Source organism: Fundulus heteroclitus, chromosome 14 (assembly GCF_011125445.2).
Source record: "Fundulus heteroclitus isolate FHET01 chromosome 14, MU-UCD_Fhet_4.1, whole genome shotgun sequence".
In the NCBI taxonomy this organism is placed as follows: domain Eukaryota; kingdom Metazoa; phylum Chordata; class Actinopteri; order Cyprinodontiformes; family Fundulidae; genus Fundulus; species Fundulus heteroclitus.
The window spans coordinates 13,403,835-13,425,618 of record NC_046374.1 but is presented as its reverse complement, the minus strand read 5'-3'; the positions used below and the strand labels follow the sequence as shown (position 1 = coordinate 13,425,618).

The window sequence follows — 21,784 nt, the reverse complement described above, 5'->3', positions numbered from 1 at the left end:
TGTGGGGAAATCTGGTGCGTTATTTCTGGAGGCTAAAAAGCGCCGGATCTGAACAAAGCTGTTGCTCAGCGTGTGTACTTGTGCAGCAGCAGCGGCCGTGTCAACATGTAGCTGCTCTTATGTAGGTCACTGTGCTTCCCAGGCCCGGGCACGTGACCGGCACGACCAGGGTGCTTTGCTGCCCCCTGGCGGAGGGAGCAAAGCCTGCAGCTTCCAATGGAGCACAATCCTCAGCAGGTTGGATCCTGGACTTTCAGAGTCTGTTGTTCAAAGCGATTCTACCCTAGCTCTGATGAATTCACTCATATGTGATTAGGTATTTGAGAAAAGCCAGGCCTATTATTCCGCAAAAGTATTTGGCCCCTTGAAATTTTTTCTGCTTCTGCATAGTGTCACAGTTATTTCAGATCAACAAACTAATTTTGGAGCCAAAGATATCTGAGTAGACAGAAATGGTGTTTTTGAATAATGGTTTTACTTGTGAAGGGGAAAAAAAAAGCTATTCAAACCAACACGGCCATATGTAGAAAAGTAATCACCCGCTTGTGTAGTCACTACTAAACTGCGATGACTCAATTTTTTTTTTTAAGTTTAATTTCATGAGCTCCGCGCAAGCTTCAAAAACAACATTAGGTCCTTTTAAGAAATTCAGAAAAAATTCCAAAAAGTTCACCGACATCTAAAAGCCCAGAAAGGGTTTTGAGACTCCTTTGTTCACAAAAGACAAAATTATAATAGTTGTAAACCTTTCCAAGAGTGGCCAGCAGGCCAGATTTACACCAAAAATGCATTGACTTCTCATCTAGGAGGTTAAAAAAGAACCCAGCCAAGACACGGGGTGTGAATTCATCTAAAAATTATTTTTGATGATCTCTGTCGTCATAAATGACAGGATGCACAGTGGAATGGCCCCATTCATGATTTGGCAATAAAAAAAGAGACTAGACAAAGATGGCATCTGTGGGAAGTTTCAAAGCCAAAACCACTGTTGACCAAAACAAACAAAAAGACCTGGGTGACATTTGCCAAACATATATCTAGATGATCTCCAATACCTTTGGGAAATATTCTGTGGACAGGTGAGCCAAAAGTGGAAGTTTTTTTGGAAAGGATGCAGGCAGTCATGTCTACTGTAAAACTGACACAGCAACTCAGAAAAACAGAATAGTTGTGTTCAGGGTAAAAACAGGCCCCCACAGATTTCAGTGCAGTTGGGAGCTGACCAGCTGATGCAACTTTGGAAAACACCTCCACTTTCAAGCAGCAGTGTCATCCTACAACACAAGGGCCCTGCAGCCTGTGGCCCCGGGGCTGAAAATGGCTCTCTGGACTTTCCAAATATACTCTGAATGCCCTCAGTAAAAAATTATCCAAGAACCAACAAACGTTTTTAGATCTAGATATACATATAACTAAGGCTGGACAATTAATCGCATTCTCCAAATCCCAGAGTTCTGCAATTTTTGGCTACGAACAATTAATGGATAAGTCGCATCTTTTGGGTGTCAGTAATATGTTATGAGTGGGTTTGCCTCCACATGGAAGGAAAGAGTTGCAGCAGTGAGATAATCTAATTTTATTATTTATGTTAGAGATTATATAATCATACTTTTACAAGAAACTTTCAAGAATCTCACCATAGCATGAAGTAGTGGTCAATGTGTTTAATACATAGACTTGTTTGTTGGTTGCCCTTTATGTTTAACAAGGATTGACGTCAAACTTAAGTTATTCTCTTCAATAATATTATTCTGATTAAAAAAAAAAACAAAACAAAAAAAAAAAAAACAGGTTAATTTCTTGTCTTAGAGTCCTTGTTAAAAAACATCTTTAACTACAGCCCATTTTTGTTGCTTGTGGTTAATGCAGAGAAAAGTCTAAATTAAACCGCAATCACAATTATGGTTGAAATATATTATTTAGATTTTTGGCAAAATCGTACGGCCCTACATATAACAAATACTGGTTTAACATTTTTTGTTAGTTTTACCTGGAATAATTGCATTGAATTTCCACAAGAGACCGATAATGAAAGCAGCAGTAATTATTTTTCAGATCCCCCTGTCTGGTCATTAGCTGGAAACCTAGGTGCTTTTTTGTTTTTACCCATTTCCACAAATAAAATCTCATAAAGAAAATGTGTCCGTCCTCTTTTAGCACAAGTTTAATTTTTATTTATATCCAAAACCTATAGCATTGAAATGGCGAATCTCTAAAAAAACCCGACTCATTCTATACAGTAGACATTTATCACAACTTTTGTCTTTTTTTCAAAATGTAACATTTATTGCTCTAAATGTTCATTTAGTTGGACTGAGGGCAAATATGACTGAAGATTGTAAAGGCTGCAGATCCTGCTGTTACACCTATCGGTATAAAAATTAATAAAATGACATGAGGATTAAACAGAAGTAGACGTTTTTGTCTTCACATCATTTATTTACAAAAAAAATCCAGAAAAAAAAAACAAAATAACAGAAGAATAACGTGGTGGAAAACAGCGCAGAGCTAAAAAGTTACAAGTTAAACAGGAAATGCACGTGACGTCGACTACACGACATGTGGCCAGACGGCATTGTTGATGCGTACTTTTTAAAAAAAGGGAACAAAAACCCGTCTGTGATCCAACATCGACGTCCTCTGCAAGTGAAATCGGATCCCGTCTCTCCTTTTCACATCCCGTTGTTGCGGCGTCTGGCCTGCCGTTGGCGTTTCTCTAGAACTTGAACTCTTTGTATTTCTTGGCGCCGCCTCGCGTGTCCTGCGGCTGGGCCTTCCTCTTTTTCTGCTGCTCGGAGACAAAGAGGGAGAAAGCGGAAGCAGAGGGCCGTTAATCAAACGCCGCCACCGGCTGAAAGACGATGAGGCGGGAGCCGCGCGACGGATCAGGCACCTTCTGTTTGGCGGCGTGCTCAGCCACCATGTCGCTGAAGTCCTCCTTCTCCACCTGGGCCTGCTGCTCTCTCACGTGCTCCTCGTATTTCTGAGTCATGGCCATCGGGTCCAGCTCCAACTCCTCGGGGGCCAGGGCCACCTCCACGCCCTGAGACTCCTGCCCGCCGCCCGCCTTGCGTCCCACCTGGAAGCAGCAGAGAGTAAGAAATATAAACAAAAGACGCGTTTCCCCGACCAAAACGGCTCGCAGGGAGATTTAAAGTTAGTCGTGACATCCGTGCGGCCTCACCCCCGACATTTCGTAGATGTGTGTGGAGGCCATCATGGCTGCTCCCACGGGGCCCGTTCGTCTCTCTGGCAGAACGGTGAAAAGCTGAGGCGTCTCGTTCCTACAAAACAAAACGTTTTAGATGAGGATGCTGCGACTTAGTGCCTGGTAAAAAAAGAGGAACTTCTTCCCCGTCCCGTCATGTTATCGCAAACATGGACGCATTTCATCGGGATTCCTCACAGAGCCCCAATTAGCCGACTTCTGAGGGAAACTGGCTTCCCTGGATCTCATTTAACAGACTAAAGAGGGCAGGAATCAAAAGAATCTCACACTTTGCAGATTCAATCATAAACCATAATCAATCAATTATTCGCACCATCAGTTTTAATCACGTGATTAATTAAAACAGGCACGATAATTTGCGTAGGCATGTTGGGTTATTTCCCCTTGCGTTAAACAAGGAACACATTTAATTGACGTGTTGAATATAAACACGGACTACCTGAACTAGTGTATAAATGAGGTAATAACACGTCTGAGTGTAAGTGAATGCAGCACCAGGTGAACTGTGAGCTACAGAAAGACAGTAATGTGGCTTTAGTTAAACATTTACTCCAAGCAGGTGAACAATGTTCACCATTTAGGCCAGGGGTGTCAAACTCATTCTGTTTTAGGGGCCGCATTCAGCTTAATCTGATCTCAAGAGGGCCACACGAGGAAACTCATTGCAAGATTAAATAGAACTAATACATTTTTATATTAAATTAATTTCACTTTTACACAATATATTATGAATAACCTCAGCGTTTTTAAGAAAAGTATGTGCAATTTCAACAATACTTTTACTCAGTTAAAAATTTACTTAAGGGCATTATGCATAAGAACTGATCACAGTGATTATACAATGTTGAAAAACATTTATTCACATTTTTTGGAACTTAAAAACACTGTCCTGCATGACAAAATACATCAAATAGATAAAAATTAAGAAATGATTTGAATTTTTCCACACCTGAAGCTTAATCTGCTAATTAAAACACAGCGCCCCTCGTGGACAATATTGGAACCGCGTGTTTCAATTAAACGAAGTACATGTTTTTTTTCAATAATTGTTTTATCATTCTCTTCCTTTTATCTCCTCTTTCTTTCACCTTTTGTTTTTTTTTCTTCTTGTTCTTCCTTTCCTCTCCTACTTTCCCATTGTAGTGTCCATATCATTTGAGATATTCCCCGCATGAATCATAATAAAACTAGGGTGAAACTCTGGGTCCTCTGGGTTCAGATGAGGTACTATGGCAAAAGCAGTACTGCTCCACTTGTGAAAGTCAAATCTGATGAGCTCTTTTTGACATTAAGACAACAAAGTTTTTTTTTTAATAATGATAATGCATTTGGCCACAGGGCCGGACTAAATTGTTCGGCGGGCCGGATCCGGCCCGCGGGCCGTATGTTTGACACCCCTGATTTACGCCAAAACCTGGCATCTCTATTAAAGCTTAATAAGTGTGAGGGGGGCAGTGTGTTAAGCTTGGCTCTTTAGAAACAAAGCAAAGTGTGGTCAACACTGAAATACAGCCCACATGTGAAAGGTGACAACAAAGGAAAGCAGCAGCGGAGCCACGCTCACCCGTCCATGGCTTCCTCGATCTTCTTCTTTCTCAGCTCGATCAGCTCCGGGGTCTCCATGCCGGCCGGCACCGATGTGATGCCTCCAGGGGTGATCAACCCGCTGAAACGCAAAAAAAAAGGTTTTGCTTTTATGAAAAAATAGCGGGGGACTTATTAACACAACCGCAGTCAAACTCAGCTCAGCAGGAAAACCACTCCAGCAGAGAAGCTCTACAGACACAGGGTCACTCATTCTGGTGGCAAATCTGGCTCATTATTGTGAGGAAAAACTAAAGAATAAAGAAAACTGCATCTCTAAAATCATCTAAACAGCCACAGCTTTACTGTTAATATGAAAATCTCTATTTAAACCAACAGATGGTGAAATAAAACTTGTTTTTTACTGAGTAGCAACAGATTCCTTGTTGTGTAGTCATGGTAACAATATATGTAAACATAAAACCCTCCTCAGGCTGGTTGACTACATGTAGAGCATTAAGCACCTGTCTGCTGGCGTGAAGAATCCGGTTTCGTCGGGCTTCTCTTCGTCGCTCTCCTCCTCCTCCTCTTCCTCTGACGACTCCTCGTCCGAAGGCTCCAGCTCCCCCCACGGTGTGTGGTCCACCTCCTCCTCCTCTGCTTTGGCCTGGACACAAGAGCACGACTCGCCGTGAGACGCTCAAAGGGAGGGAGAGGTGTCCATGAAACAAAGACAAACAGCAACGGCTGCAGAGACATTTATACGGTAAAAAGTTTCCTTTCAGGGAGGATTTACAACCAGCCAGCATCAGTCAATAAACTTAATTTGATTTTAAACCATGAACTCAAGTTATTAACATTTGATCCCCGGGCATCGTTTTAATACCCTTTGAAGTCATAAACAGAAAAATCTAAAAAGAAAATTCCACAAAAATGTTCTGAAAAGCTCTGAAGCCAGATTATATGATGTCAATTCATTATAAAAAAAAAACTGAGGGAGAAAAAAAAGAAAGAAAAGGTTTTCCATATAACAAATGGCATAGGAAATTTTTTTTAAAAGTTAGTCTTAAATATTAGCCTAAATATTGCCTGTTATGCATCATTACTTTTCATTTTAGTTATTAGTTATTATCTCATGAAAAATGTACAATGCTTTCAGATAATTATGGAAAAAAAAAAAAAAAAAACACTGATGTTTTTCTAGGTTAAGCCATTTGATGAACTTGCAAAAAAAAAAAAAAAAAAATGTAAATAATTATAATTTTAACTCTTTGAATAGCAATTTAATTAATGATACTAATGTACTTTAATAATAATAAAAAAAAAAAAACTATTTTCTATAGAATTGTTGCCTGGTTGTTTTTTTCTTTATAAACTTTGGATTTGTTAAGGTTCAGCAGACATATAGATTTAATTTGTTTTTGTAACCGATTTAAAATTGACCAAAAGCTGATGCTATAAAAATATTTTCAGAAGACGCTGGTGAAGATTATCAGTCATTTGGGTCATGGTCATTCCAAAAAAAGAAAACAAAAACGAAACAACTGGACTTGTTTTTCGTAGTTGAAGACATTTCTGTTCTCCTGGAGAGGAAGCGAAACGTCTTCAACTACGAAAAGCAAGTCCAGTTGTTTTGTTTTTTACTTTTTTGAAATTTTCAGAAGACTATCTTTGTCTGAAATTATCATAACTGGAACTAAAACTCCACTATTTGGCCATTTCTTCCCCTGAATGTTCATTTGTCTCACATTTTATCAAAGATTCCACCTTATTTTGAATTTTTTTCCTCTAATTAAAGGTGATAAAGACAAAGCGAAGGAGAGCGCAGGCTGTTTTTGGGTTCGACCTGGGTCGTGCAGCTCTGACCTGGAAGTCTGTGGCGTTGGTCCCAAACACGTCGCCGTACAGCGGCTTGCCCATCTCGTCTACGGGCGGCTTCCCCCATCCACCGGCGTGATAACCAAACGTACAGTTCTGATGCACAGCAGGACAGGGACAAGCACGAGAAAGGAAGCACATATTAATTACTACAACAAGGGTTTAAAAAAAACAACAAAAAAGAAGCTATTGTTGCAGGATATATTAATATTTAGAGTGTTCTGGGTGTTTTTACCTCTGGGATTGGGGAGTTGAGTCCAGGAATCTTGAGGTTAGGGTAGGAGGGAGGGGGGCCGTACCGCTGCATGGCTATCAACCAGGGAGGCGGCACCTTGTGAGCGTTCTGGAGACGGCAAAAAAAAAAAATTTAAAAAAAAATGAGTCAGGAAAGAGCGTCGTTTGCCCGGGCGACATTAAATGAAGCTCACCGTCTGCGGCGCCTAAACATACGGTGTGAAAGTCATTTTCACTCGTCATCCTGTGCCGTCTGTAAAATTAGCCCCGCGGGGGAAATATTTACTGTGTTTTATTAACAGTTATTATCCTGCCATGTTCCTTGTTAGCGCGTTGGTGTGAACGCGCCACCTCGGCAAACGCGACATGCATTCTTACCGCCTGCGCGCAAATCAGAGCAATAAACAGGCAGAAAAACAGATGCGTCAACCGTTCGTACGTCTAATAGGCGTTAAACCTTCATCCACCACACCTCGCAGAACCAGCGATGTCCCTGGCACCTCGTCGCATCGCTATAACCGACCTTAATCTCATTTATTGGGGTTTGATGCCAGAGACCAGCACAAAGGCAGCCAGCGCTATGAAGCGGAGGGGAAAGGAGGCGTGGTTTTCAGAGCTGTTAGAGGTCAGAATGAAGCCACTGTTCAATGAGAGTCATAAGGAGAAACAGTTATAGTTCCTAACACGCCGTGTGAGAAACATGGTGAACATGTGGGGCGGTGGAGCTCTAGTCAGATGAGAGCTAAACTCAGGTTTACTGAGAAAAGGTCATCAGGGTGAATCTAAAAGATATAGACATCTTTTAGATTCAAGTTGAGCCAGAGCCCCAACTTGAATCTAAAAGAGAATCTGTGGAGAGGTTATAAACCATGGATTAGGTTTATATTTATGCATCCTGTCTGTACGCGGTGAGTGCTGACTACAAAGTCAAAGTCCTTGATTGTGCAGAAAATCACGGCCGCATGAAGCCGATTCTGAATCGAAAAATTAGGGTGATGGCAGGAAGGTCTTCCAACCTTGAAGGTAAATGCTGATGGAAACAAGCAAAAAGCTGCTGAGCAATTGTAAGAAGGGGTTGATTTCTGCTAATGGAGAATTTTCTAATGATTGTTGCCGTCTTATTTTCCCATCAGATGCAACTTTTGGTCACAGGAATTGATTTTAAAACTAAAATCGGCCAAGATTTGGACTAAATTTGAGCTCAACTCTAAATTCAGGGCAATCCTAGAAGCTGTCAGAGGCTGGAAACCACCTGCTCTGCTTTGTGTTTGTCACATAAAATCCCAATAAAACACAGAATCCTACGGTTGTGATGTCTAAATATGAATGGGTGTAGATTCTCTATCAGGGGTTTTCTATTCATATCCATCCTTTATGCCTGCAGTTCAGAGAGATTCTGCTGTGAAACTTCTACTTTTGCTCTAAAAACTACGGTGACTTGTAGTTCCTGAGGTCATTTTACGGCGCTTACAGGTCCGACCGGCATCCCCAGAGCGATCCGCAGCTCGTCTGACAGATCTCCGGGCTTCTTCTCCTTCAGCCGGGTTTCAAACTCTTTACCCTGACGGAGCAAAAACAAACACGATGCAGGGGATTACTGGACCAACATAGCGACACGTTAAAAAATGAAAAAACCAAGTATGCATTAGGAATCATCACACCTTCAACTGGACAACCATTCAAACTCATGAAAGTCAGCCTGCTCAGTTTTACACGCTCACTTTAAATGGACCTGACACTTTTGTGCAGGACATTTAAAGCGGCGTAACCTGGCAGCACGGTCATGAGCAGAGCAAGCGGTGTGGTACCTCGTAGTAAAGATCTCCATGGATGGTGAGCTTAGGTTTGATCTGCCACTTGAAGAAAGCGTCGTGGAGCTTCTGGTAGTCGATGTCAATCTTCCCCATCTTGGGTCGGACCTTCTCCCTCATTTTGGTTTTCATGCTTTTGGCATCCTCCTAAGCGGGCGGCGACATAACGACGGCGTTAACACGGGGAAGGGCCTGCTCCGCTCAGCGCTGTGCTGGAGAGAACCGGAGGAGACACCGACCTTCTCCTGCAGAGCCTCCCTCATCTCCTGGATCCCCGTCCTCCTGATGAACTCTGGCAACTCGAACGGGGGCTTCTCGATGCCCCTCTTTCCCTGCAGATACTTTCTTTTGAAGCACCAGTGGCGCGGCACCGGCACCGTGTTCCTGGTGGCCTTCAGGTGCACCAGTAGCTTGGGCTCCTGGGCCGTCACGTCGTGCATCTCCACCACATCTGGGCGAGCGACCAGCTGTGGAAACCACCCGGAAACACAGAGAGAAACAACATGTGACTGAGAGCATTAAACCAGGGTGTCCAACTCATTTGTACATTGAGCCACTTGGCATCATGAAGTCATCAAAAGGGCCGGTTGGACATGTATAGATGATACTTTTAATTTCATAATTTCATTTCAGTTCATATAGAAGTATAAAAAGCACAGTAACATAAAAGTAGCACCCAGTTTATACAGTTTATCTGCAAAAAAGTTGATACTGGGGTGAGTTAACCTTTAGTTACCTTAGTTTATCCTGCCACTAGATGAACACTAGTGGCAGAATGCTGTTACTACACTGTTAAATCAACATTCGCTACAGGAGGCACAGTTTTAGCCACTTTATGAACTTTAAAAGAATATATGCCTCTACTTTATGACATGATATGCCCTTTCTTGGCTCTTGAGGGCCGGATATATTGCCTTGATGGGCCAGATTCGGCCCGCGCGCCTCGAGTTTGAAACATGCTCTAAATTAAAAATACCTTACAAAATTTGAATTTTTTTATTTTTTATTTTTTTACATTTAGCCATGTTACAACTATAAACATTGGACGGGAGCCTGAGAGTTCATACTTTGCAGAATCATCTTTTGCTACAATTACTGCTGCAAGTCTAGAGTTTTGTCTCTACCACCCCTGTACATGTAGACATATTTATCCATTCTTCTTTAAAAAAAAATAAAAAATTATCCCAAGCAGTCAGAGCAGATGGAGAGCATGTGTGAACATCAGTTTCAAGTCTTGCTACAGAATTTCAATTGGCTGTTACATGAGTCTGGACTTTGACTGGACCGTTTGGATGTAAACACAGAGCTGGACGCTGGACGCGTCTCTATTAAAAGACGGACCTCGTCCATGTCTTAAGTCTTAAGAAGCCTGAAACAGGTTTTCTTCCAGCACTGCCCTGTATTTAGTTGATCCAAAGCACCCCCGCAGCATAATGATGCCACCACCATGCTTCACAGCAGAAATGACCCGTCATTATCTGCTGTGATCCACTAGACCACTGTTGCTTCATGCTTGCTCAGTATGAGGGATTGCAGCAAAGCCATGTACAATGCAGACGACTCTCTCTGTAGCCCATGCTTCTCCAGGAGTGAATGCTGCTTGTCAGGACTTTGAAGCAATCAACTGGTTTCCTTATATAGGACATTTTTGACCAATCTGTATAATCTGAATGAATCTGACTTTGTAAAGAGTCTTGGGATGGCATGTATCATGAGTTGGCGCTATAAAAATAAAATTCAATTGAACTAATGTTCTCTACAACACCAGCATGGCCTCTTACAGCTCTTTTTCCAACAACGGGCTTCTTCTTGCCGCTCTGATAAAAAGGTAACCACAGTGTGCTTCCACCTGAGCCACGGATCTCTGCAGCTTCTCCAGAGTTACCTTAAGCCTCTGAGCCGATCTCAAATTAATTTGTTTTCCTTGCCAGGCTCATTGGTTTAGTTTCAGAATCCTCTGTCTTTAATGTTCTCTGACAAACCAAGGCGGTCCTCAGAGAACAGCTGGATTTATACGGAGACTAAATCACATTCAGAGGATCTCTGTTTACTAATCAGGGGACTGCTGCTGGATTTTATTTAAGGGCGTCAGAGGAAATGGGGGGGTTAAAAAAAAACGTCTACAACACATTTCAGATTTTTACTGAAGGTAAAACTGAATCCTTTTGGCCGGCCAAAGTTAGCCTCTCTTCACCTGTTTGAGCTCAGCCACAGTCAGCCGGTTCATCCTCCTCAGCTTCTTCTTGGACAGCTTGGGGACGTCCGTCTTGGCCTCCTGCAGGGGGGACAGCGCATGCGTTAAAACCCGTCCACACAAAGCCACGCCTCTCTCGGGCAGCGGGGCGGGATTGGCACCTCGTCGCTGTCGTCGCTGTCCTTCCTCTCCAGCTCGAAGCCCTTTTTCCGCAACATGCCAACGGCCTCCTGCTTCTCCGCCTTCTCCGGCTCCTTCTCCTTCTCTTTCTTCACGTCGTCGGTTAGCTACGCACGAGGAGAAGAGAACGGCTTCATGGCGTGAGCGAAACACGGAGAGACGCGTTACTTTAAATCTGCGGTAAGAATCTGCTGTGGTCACCTTAAAAGCTTCAAAGATCCTCTTGAAGAAGATGAAGTTGGGGTCATAAATCTCAGGCTCTTCAGCCACGTACTCGATCTCCACCTCTGGCTCCTTTCCTTTGTCCTTGTCCTTCTCCTTGTCTTTCTCCTTCTCCTTCTCGCTGCCCTCCTTCTGCTGCTGGTGCTGCTCGGCCTGCTCCTTCTTTTCCAGCGCTCGCTTCTTCTTGCTCTTCTTCTTGCGGTTCCTGCGTTTGCGGTTTTTCTGGGGGAGACATGCGACGTGTAAACGAAAGGCGGGGCTCCGCGCCGCAGTCGAAGGTGTGAAGGACTCACGTCTTTCTTGGACATCTGGCCGTCGTCTTCTGTCTCCGACATCGCTTGGGAGGAGTTGGATGGATCCATCTCTCCTCCGTAATCGTCTTCTTCGGCTGAAGGGAGGGTTGAGGAGCACATTTAAAAACGTGGATCTTTTCTACAGTTCAATTAAAGGTGTGAATCGGGTTAAATCTGCCAAATCCTACCAACGCCCCGATGAGCCAAACTAACAAACATGAATCTGATTTTTGTAAGACAGAATCACATTAATAAAATGCAAGACTTGCAATAAGAGGCTCTTTCTGAAGCTTTTGATTCATCACAGTAACATACTACTAGTGTATGATAAATGCTTAACTATGTCATCAATCCCAAATCTCCCAAACACAGCAGGCTCATTATAGTCCTTATTTTTGGTTAGATTATGCATTTACAGATTATCAGAAAAAAATTATTCCTCTTTCCTTATCAGGGTAAGATCACCTCCAGAAATGTCTCTGAATTTCCTTTTAATGCGATTTTAAAAAGGACATGCATGAATAATCCTGTTTCAGCTGCTCCGCTGTGTTTGTGTCATTTCTAAGTTTTAGACAAATGAGCTTTTTTTGTTTAGCTGAACCCAAAGCAGCAGGACAGTCATCACCTAAAGCAGCGTCCTCCTAACCAATCCGCTTCCCTCAAACATAGAGATGGCAAAAACAAGCTCCTTCCAGACCAGAGAGGCCGTTCACCCAGAGGTGAGCCGTCCCAACCACGGCTGGAGCCATCTGGTGCTTTAGTATCCAAGGTTAGACGATACGCCTAAAAATAAAACCTCTAATTTTTTCTCAATGCATCAGATTTACCATTTTAATCTGATTATTTTTATCTTATTCATTTTTTTTAAATGTAGAAACAACTAGGAAATTATTTCAAAAGAACTTTGTTTTTAATTGACAAAAAAAACAAGATGAATTTCCCTATTGGCCTTAAAATAAGGCAAAAAATTTCCCTATTGGCCTTAAAATAAGGCAAAAAACAAATAAAAGGTTCCTCTTGAACAAAGATGAGCGTCCCTGTTGGGATTAATAGTGCAACAACTTGCCCTTCACAAAGCTCACACAGCCACTGCCTGTGAGACAGCGCTGAGGGAATAGCAGACCCCACACAGCTCTAGCAGTGAGACAGATTGCTGCTTTCAAGAGAAGCTGCTAAATCGGCAAAAACACAGAAAGTCACTAGATTTGTTTCTAGTGGCTTTTTAGAACAAAAGTTGCTAGATGGGCCTGAAAAGTCCCCAAATATCATGACAGAGTGGCAAAGTATGGGGCGACACTACTGGGAAGTTCATCCTTCAATTGGCAGGTTGCCGGTTCAATCCCCCACTCCGACTGTCTCAGTCGTCATGTCCTTGGGCAAGACACTTCACCTGCATTGCCTGCTGGCGGTGGTCAGAGGGTCGATGGTGCTGTTGTATGTCAGCTTCGCCTCTGTCAGTCTGTGGCTGCTAACGTAGCTCACCACCGCCAGGGTGTGAATGACTGACTAGTTAAAGCGCTCTACAAGTACAAGTAGGAAACACTGGACTGTCTCTGGTTTTCCTTCTGTACTGAGAGCAGAGCCGCGCCCAGCAGCTTCATACACTGGCACACTGCAAAAATAGACCTAAAAATATGACTTTTTTTCTTGAAATGAAACTATTTTTCCTTGATTTGAGCAGATAAATAGGACAATTTGCCAATGGAATAAGATTTTTGCACTTAAAATAGGAACAATTCATCTCTGTCATCTTATTTCAAGTGCAGTATATCTAATTATCTTATTTTAGGGGTAAAAATACGCATTCCATTGGCAAATAATCTTATTTACCTGCTCAAATCAAGGGCAAATACATTCATTTCAAGAAAATTTTACTTATTTGTAGTTCTTTTTTTGTAGTGCAGCTTCAAAATGAGGCACACATGAGCCGGAGGAGTTGGTTTTTCAGAATAAATTAGATTTCAACATTTCATAATATTTAAATTCCGAATCCTGACCTGTTACATCAGTGAGCTGCTCCTGTCTGATCTCCTTCAGCTGGAGGATCTTCTCCAGGACCTGCGGGATTTTAGGCCCACCGATGCCCACCTCCTCGCTCTGCCAGACCTGCAAGGGTTCGGATTAAAAGTCTTTAGTTTTACACAAACAATTAATCACATTCAGGTTTAACTGTCATTTATGACGGATAAATAAAAAGTTATGTATCCTATAAATACACATAATCCACTTCTACGGCTCTTTAACAGATAAAAAAAAAAAAACAGACACAGAGGATTCATTCATCTGTAAATTGGTCGTTAAAGCTGTTTGGTTAGTTTGTTGTGAAAAAAAAGAATCCAATCATTGGTTTACCTCCTTGTTATCCTCTCCTGGGGGAGGAGGCACCCTCTGTTTCTGGGGCAGCATGCTGACACCAGGGGGAAGGGGACCTCGAGGATCCATGCCTGAACCGTAACACACACAGATCAGATCTGGTCATTTTAATCTGAACTGTGTGACAGAGTCTCGCTGAACATCTCACACCTCAGACATCTGACACATTCGGTCAGACGCAAACCACAATCTACGTCATAGATCACCGCCGAAGAAAACAGACGCTTAACTTGATTAATCCTGGATTTATTTGATTACATGATTAATAAAATATTGGATGGCTGCAGCCACAGACAGAGTAGAGCATATGGAGAGAGTGGAAAATAGTCCGTGGTATTCCCATCGTCTCTGACCAGCTTCCCTGTCCCACGGCATGATGCTGCCACCACCGTGTTTCACTGGGGACAATGGTTTGTTCAGGGCGTCGCTTTTGTTTACGTTTGGTCTCATCTGACCAGAGCACCTTCTTCCACAGGTTGGCTGTGTCCCCAACAAGGCTTGTGGCAAACTATAAGCAGGACATTGCATCGCTTTCTACTTGCTGCTCCTACATAAAAGCCAGATTGTTTAATGGCTGCTATTTCTACCGTTCTGCTTAGGGCTGGGTATCATCTAGGATGAGCCGATACAATACGATTCTCAATCGTATCGAATCGTGTCGCTCAGCTTGATTTGACTCCAGTATCGATATTTATTGCTTTCCAATTAATGCTCAAAGTCATTCAATCAACAAAACCAGCCAAATATTACATTTATGTTCAATTTATTGAACACTGAGAATAAAGTGCATTTGATTCAATGCATTTAACGTTTCACAAAAACCAAAAATGTGCCCAAACGTCTGATTTTAGGGACGGACGCGCTTCTAAAATCCTGTCGGCCATTCTGCAAATTCGTCTCACTTGCACTTCCCCACTGTGAACAGTAATAGCGTATTGTAATACCGCCCCCTAGGGGTTGGGAGGTATATTGATATTGAAAGCCAGAATATCGATATTAAATTGTTTTTTTTAAAACATGGATATTAATCTTTGTATCAATTTTTATGCACAGCTCTAGTTCTGCTACCAGAGTGGAGGACTTCTGCAGCTTCGCTTTAGTTAATTGCACAGATAACGTTTTAGAACCGAAAAGTACTTTATGGTTCTCGTCCTCTTTATCCCCGACACCAGTGGTGCTTATTTACTAATGAAGTGAACTGGTTGCACTGGGTTTCACGTGGGGGTAAATGGGAATGAAAACCAAAACAAGTGGCACTGTTTACAGATTTAACCCTTCGAGGTCTATGGAGGTTGTATATGATCTCCCAGAGTATGTTGTACATTTTTGCGTGTATCTTTTGATCCACTTTTATTTGCACCCGAAACGTGAGATCTTAGCCTTTCCACTGATACCATTGACATATCTGTTTGCCCTCCCCAACCCGTGTAGAGAGTGGTGAAAATCAGTCTCCAATGGTAGCATTCACCGTGGTGATCCAATCAGAACCTGCGTTCTGATTGGATCTCCAATCAGAACGCAGAACGCACATCCCAAAGAGTTTTACACAACAAGATTTTAGCTTGCTTTCACCGGACACGCTGGCAGGAATTTGTAAGATGCTATAAAAGGCTATAAATGAGATAAAATCAGCAAAACAACGACCCTTTATGAAGGTTTACTGTGCACATTGTGACACATTTACTGGATAGATTTGTCTTCACAAAAGTATTCGCTGAACTGGAAATGACATCACAGCTCCTGAGGTTAACTGTTACAGAAACATCCGTAAGCAGAAGACGACGCAGCGGTCCTAGAGAGACGAGGAGCTGGATTACCTTGTGTGTCTGGATCCAGATGGAACCTAATTGTTATATACATTAATAACGATGTAATATATACATAAATGCAGAGTAAATCTGCATAAAACGGTGATGCATTATGCTCTTGTGTTTTGTTTTTATCTATTAGAGGTTTGCTTTCCCTCTGACAGAGTTTATTCAAGGATTGTGCACATAAATGCAATGTTATGTGGACCTAAAACTTTAAATTCTAGTAGTAGTTTTTCTTTGGATACAATTTTTCTTGAAGTTTTACAGAGAGTTTCTTTGTTGCTTTCTTTTTCACACCTTTGGCCTGAAAAAGAAGCGGTAGCAATAATATTATTGTTATTCAATTAGTTTTGCTTCAGTTAGTTTGACTGGCCTGTGTAAAATATTACATGAATTTTACATGTGAAGTTGCTTTATGTGAAGTAGTGCAAGTTGCACAAGATAACCCACCCCCCTGCCTCATTTTAATGGTGATGTGCCAGAGGTGTGTCCTAAGCATCAGGGGAACATTTGCCCCGTACTCCACAGGATGATCCCAGCAAGCCTGCATCCTATGGGATGAGGAAGTGTGGGCTCCGTTTGGCCAAGCACAACAAGCAGCTGTCCACACCCTGGAAAAGCATTTCTGAGACTGATAGATGATAGGAACAATTTTCTGTCTAACATCAGCATTAGCTGGAGATTTGCAGAAAAACAAGTTCCTTTTTTCTTTTGGAGAATAAACACATTTGTACATATGCTACAAATTTTTTTTGCATTTTTCAGTTCGTTCATTGGTGTTTGATGTGTGTTTATCAATAAAACTTTGCACGGTTAAATCCGCCTGAAATTTTCTGGTTCTATATCTTTTATTACATTCTTATGAGTTTTTATATTATGAAAAGTCAGCTTCTCTGTGGAATAAAGGATGTATACCACTTGACTGAAACTTTTAAGATGGTGGTATAACGTCACAGTTAAATAAAAAAAGTCCAGGTGAAAATTTAGACCTTACACCTTGAAGGGTTACTTTGTTAAAAACAAAACTTTAATGCACTACATAGACGTTTGTGGTTGTAAGATGACAAACTGTGCATAAACACTTTTGCAAGGCACCGGATGGACTACAGACCCAGTGCACACGACTTTCTTTGTTAAAACGGAAAGGTTTTGTTGTGTTTCTACGACCCATCGACACCACAACTGCGCACGTTTTCTCTGAGAACTGCGAGATTTATAAACGGGTGTTAGTCTACAAGGAATTTAAAACATCCTGTCTCCATTGGGGTACAATGAGGGGAAAAACAGAAGCTGCCCTGGTGCATGCGCAGCATGACTGCAATCAGTAGAAATTAAGCAGGGCGTGTTTGTAAGAAAACATGTTGAGTTTTAAGGAGGAGCATACTGCCTGCTAGTGGCGTGGCAGGGACATTATACGCATGTTTTTAACGTTTCTACTAGTGTTGTGGATAGAGGTTGCAATTAAAACGCCGTCATTCAGATGTGTTAACAGAAACGCAAAAACAAGCCTATTTTTGATGGATCATCGCTGACACAGGGGCGAAGCTTTAAGAACAAAAGTAAGTTACCGTCTCTTCCAGTGAATATAAAACGCCATACAGTGAAATTACCTTTTTTTTTTGGAAGTTAAGTTCCTTTTGATTTAATTCGAGCATTAAACAAACCTCTGATATCGCCCATGGAGGTCATGGATCTTGTCTGCATCTTGGCCATCTCCTGGTGTTCCATCATCACTGCAGCCTGATGCAGGGCGAGAGACACAGTTTGCGTTAAAACATGCTGGTATGAAAGAATAAAAAGCAGGAAACCAACAGCATGTCACCATGACACGTTCCTTTAAAAGGCTACATCAATTCATCCCGAAGTTACTTTTGTCTGGAGCTCCAAAACACTCTTCTTATTTATACATACCAAAACAGATGAGTAAATCCTTTTAGTTAAAGCGTCCATAAGAGCATGGCACTGCTTTCCTAAGTGGTGCCATGTCATGAACTGAGCCGTTCTATGGGACCAAATAAAAACAAATGGTCAGTAAAGTTCACCTGCTGCTTGGCCCGTTCCTCCTGCTGCAAAACCATGGCTGCTCTCTGCTGAGCCATCTTCAGCTGATCGTCCTGGGACATGCCCGGAGGAGGTAGAGGAGCGTGGTCCATCCCCATGGGAATGCCGGGCGGAGGGGGGCCTCCCGGGGTCATCATGGGCAGAGGCTGGAGCATGCTCATGCCCGGAGGCATTGGCGGCATGGGCATGGGGGGCATAGATGGAATCACCGGCATCTGAAGTGAGTAAAGAACAGGTATGGATTCTCTGTTTGTTCATGTTGAGACTCCAATGATATCCAGACTTCACCATAAAAGATCCTAAGGTGTTTATGACCTAATTATTAATCAATTTATTAAGGGTAGTCACTCTGAAAGCATCACAAAACATAATGAAACCAGACTGATTAATTTTTTCTTAACATAAAGCTGGGCAACATATTGAGATTTTAAAAATAAGCAGATAAATTTTAAGGAGATATAGGATGAGACTATATCGTTTATATTGCATTAGAAATATACTTGTAAGTGTTCCAGTAGGTTATTTTTCAGCCATTTCTTCTGTTTATCTAGAGCAGTGCGTGTGAGACATCTGGGATAAAGCTTCGATTGAATTCAATAAAATTTTATTTGTATAGCGCCAGTTCACAACACACGTCATCTCAAGGCTTTTTACACAGTCAAATTAAATCAAATCACACAGATTGGTCAAAAGGTTTCATAAAAAAGGCATTCAGAGATGCTATTTTTATAATTACATATGAAAAGAAAAACATACCAAGATAAATATTGTATATCAGCATTCAGCCTAAAAATATCGAGATATTATTTTTGGTGCATTACTGCCCAGGCCTAGTTTAACCGTTTAGTTTTACAGTGAACAGACGATCTATTACCGTGACATATGAAGATCTCACCTGAGAGGCCATTTTGTCATCATTTGGTTTGTTGAGGATGATTCCGGTCTGCAGGTTAAACAAAAGCACAACCAATGATCAGTTTATCTGCAATGTCTGCATAAAGACATCATCACTGGCTGTAACAGGACAGCGGAGGGGGAAAAGACCTTCAATGTGGGGCTAATTTTATAAACACAGTCACTTTCAAATGACAGGAGAATTTAGATCTATGTGTTTTATCTCAGAACAATCAATCAACAATAATCCAAACAGAGGGCGTTATTTTTCGCTTAAAGGTGTGCTCACCTGGATCATGTAGCCCTTCAGTCTGTCTATGAGCTCCTCCCGAGGACCTGGATGACAGAGGATTAGAGAGATTATCGGACAGATAACACGGAAATGTTTCTGCATTATCGATTATGTATCTAAAACGTAATAATTACACAAGCGCGGAGCCAATCCAGCCAACAATTGCTGCTGAAAGTAAAGTTAGCAAAGATGCTAATACTGAGGTGGGCGCTTCACCGTAAACGACGCAGAGCGGTTTAGCTGGAGTTTTAATCGCCCCCGTTGGTTTAGGAAGCAGCATATATACACTAATAACTGCGTATAATAAGTTAAAATGAATGTAAACACTCCACAGGCCCTGTGGCAGCCCACCTCGACGGAAGCGCTACGTTTCAGCGCCTGTCTGCCTGTCGTGGTTAGCAACTAGCTAGCTGGAGAGTCGCTGCTCCAGAGGCTGGTTAAGGTCCCTCTTCGCGTCTTTCTTACCCATATTTGGGGCTCCGAGCTCGGCCAGCTTGGTCTGAAGGTCCGGGTTGCTCCATGAATTCAAAGCCGCGATTGCATTTCCCAGCTCCGTCGGGAGAGCCTCGGCTACCGGTGTCCCGTCGGATGCCATGTTGAGCTTCTCTGAACGGAACAACGGCGGCAGCGGAGATATCGCGATAGGAGCGCGCCGCGCTGTGCACACTGGGGCGTAGAGTCTTAAGAGACATATGATTTATGATGATTGCCCTCTAGATGTCAGTGTTGGAATAGTAATTTGTTTCACATTGATGGCTGAGAAAGTAAAAGTGTCCTTAAAATATTTTTTTAAATCAATCTACATTGATAAACCTTTTCTTGGTAAAATTAGCTGTTGCTAAACAGTATTAGCATTAGCAATAAGAGCCTTCACCTATTTCAGTTAGCTCACTTATTTTATTTACTTATTATCAAATTGCACTGTGTTTTACCTGCCTCCACTTAAATGTATATGAGTCGCCTTAAATCTCTTTTTCTTTATTTTATTTATTTATTTTATCCCCATCCACTATACATATATATCTGGATGCACTGTATATACTCCATGCACCTTTTCCTCCTTTGTGCACCTTCTGATGCTTATAAGAACAGATGTCACAAGTAAATCTCTCCATTGTGAGATCATTAAAGTTCTATATTATCTTATACAAATGTAAAAGTACAGTATTTTATTTGAGTACAAATTGTCTGTGTCCTCTGTTCTCTGCATCAGGACCAATAGTTTTCCTTTGGTTTCCAATCTGGGGACTGAGATGACCATTTAAAAAGTTACATTTTTGATCCCTTTGAGTTTTTTTCTTCCGTGTCTTTTTGGCCATATTTCTCTAGTTTAGACTTAGACTTAGACAACTTTATTGTAATTTTGTATGTACAGAGTGCCCACAGAACGAAATTTCATTGCATACAGCTTACAAAGCAATGTATTTTCAGATGGCTAGCAAAACTGCATTGTAAAACTCAACACATTAATAATTCCTTGCATCTTATCAAGTATTCTAGAACTATGCTTAAGAAACAGGCCTACAGTATTACAGATCACCTGTTGTGCATGAGATTATTTTCACATATTCATTCTTTATTTTACACCAGAACTACCTGAAGTTTTTGGTTGTTAAAAAGGTCATATTCAGGTCAATTTAAAGTCCCGGTAACATTTAGAAAACTCCCAGTGGTCACATTTGTGATGGCAGAACAAGAAAAGGGTTTAGATAATTCAAGATTTAAGTCTTAGGCAATTTGTTCTGTGGAACAACCTCCATGAGGAGACAATCCTTTTCGTGGACACGTTTATTCGTCATTACATTGACTTTCAACTGTGTTGTAGATGGCTTTATATTTGCTCAAGATTTTTAATATTATTATTATTTTTTTTAGATTTGTTGACTTTATTTTATAGCCAAAATATCACCTGAATTTTCTTACATGACTTTGGTGTTGTTGTTTTTTTAAATGACCAAATTCATTTATTTTCTCATTTTTTCTTATCTTGTGCAACACTTCATAACTTTGCAAGATGCCTTATAAATAAAGTTTATTTATATTGTTATCAGTATAAGACTTATTGGAGCCCACCCATTTGAATGGCAGATAAGCAGGAAATATATGAGAACAAACGAATAGTAGCTCATAAAAAATGAAAAGCAGAAATGGAGAAAACAAAAGACACATTAAGTTGTGTGTCAAAAGGCATTTTAGCTTATGTTTTATCTGTTAATGCAATCAATCACCTTACTCTACAGAAACTACAGGAAAGTTTTTTTCTTTTTATTTTCGAGACTTGTAACATCTGCATTTCAGAAGAAAAAGAAATAAAAGCAAGAAACTGGAGCGGCATAGCACTGCTCCATCTGCTTAAGGGCATTGGATTTCTCTCAGCAGGAATTTATGGGCGTGCGGCAGTGCGCAGGCGCAGTGTGCAGGGGGCGCGCCGGGGCAGGGGAGAGGCTGCAGGGATTTTGTAAAAAAAAAAAAAAAAAAAAAAAAAAAAAGGCGTTGTGGCCACAGATGTGTAGAGAGGCGGGGCTGAGGCGCACAAAACACGGACAGGAACAGACAGCGTCGATCGACCAACTGAGCCCTGAAGCCGCGCTGGAAGGAAGCACACAGAGAGGTAGGTTTGGTCACGACTTTTCCTGATCGGTGGGCTGAAGTTGGCAGCGCGCAGAGACACCCAGCTAGAAAAAAAAAAAAAAAAAAAGAAAGAAACGCTGCTTTCAGCCGAACTTTCTTTAACAGGAAGACTTTGAAGTTCGCAACACGAATTTCAAAACTTCAACTCACTGCAGCG

The 21,784-nt window shown here is 41.6% G+C and overlaps 2 protein-coding genes across 3 annotated transcripts in view; one reads left to right on the top strand and one right to left on the bottom strand.

Moving 5' to 3' along the window:
• Positions 1-2,412: 2,412 nt before the first annotated feature.
• sf3b2 (splicing factor 3b, subunit 2) lies at positions 2,413-19,621 on the bottom strand. 2 transcript variants are annotated; one of them, XM_021322084.2, is made up of 21 exons: positions 19,462-19,621; positions 18,994-19,040; positions 18,685-18,753; positions 17,792-18,025; positions 17,414-17,489; positions 13,918-14,009; positions 13,563-13,671; positions 11,566-11,660; positions 11,252-11,494; positions 11,032-11,157; positions 10,871-10,951; positions 8,916-9,143; positions 8,674-8,823; positions 8,337-8,426; positions 6,867-6,974; positions 6,620-6,727; positions 5,278-5,420; positions 4,794-4,895; positions 3,185-3,284; positions 2,894-3,079; positions 2,413-2,788 (listed from the first exon to the last, which is right to left on the bottom strand). In XM_021322084.2, the coding sequence occupies exons 1-21, from the start codon at positions 19,589-19,591 to the stop codon at positions 2,717-2,719; spliced, it is 2,589 nt and encodes an 862-aa protein (XP_021177759.2). In that variant the 5' UTR covers positions 19,592-19,621; the 3' UTR covers positions 2,413-2,716. The 2 variants fall into 2 exon arrangements, with proteins under 2 accessions (XP_021177759.2, XP_012728822.2); XM_012873368.3 differs by having other exon boundaries at positions 18,706-18,753.
• A 1,791-nt stretch (positions 19,622-21,412) lies between these two features.
• Positions 21,413-21,784, top strand: part of capn1 (calpain 1) — a 50,475-nt gene continuing 50,103 nt past the window's right edge. Inside the window, exon 1 of the mRNA XM_036146319.1 lies at positions 21,413-21,607. The gene's annotated coding sequence lies outside the window, so the exon portion shown is untranslated. The remainder of the gene's footprint in view (positions 21,608-21,784) is intronic.

What these genes read in the sequence shown, in the direction of transcription:
- sf3b2 (XM_021322084.2), bottom strand. Translation starts at nt 19,591, where the DNA reads ATGGCATCCGACGGGACACCGGTAGCCGAGGCTCTCCCGACGGAGCTG. An exon ending in GCCAGATGTCCAAGAAAGAC is followed by an intron (nt 11,495 to 11,565) that starts GTGAGTCCTTCA and finishes TGTCTCCCCCAG; the next exon opens with AAAAACCGCAAACGCAGGAA. An exon ending in ATGGAGATCTTTACTACGAG is followed by an intron (nt 8,427 to 8,673) that starts GTACCACACCGC and finishes TTGCTCCGTCAG; the next exon opens with GGTAAAGAGTTTGAAACCCG.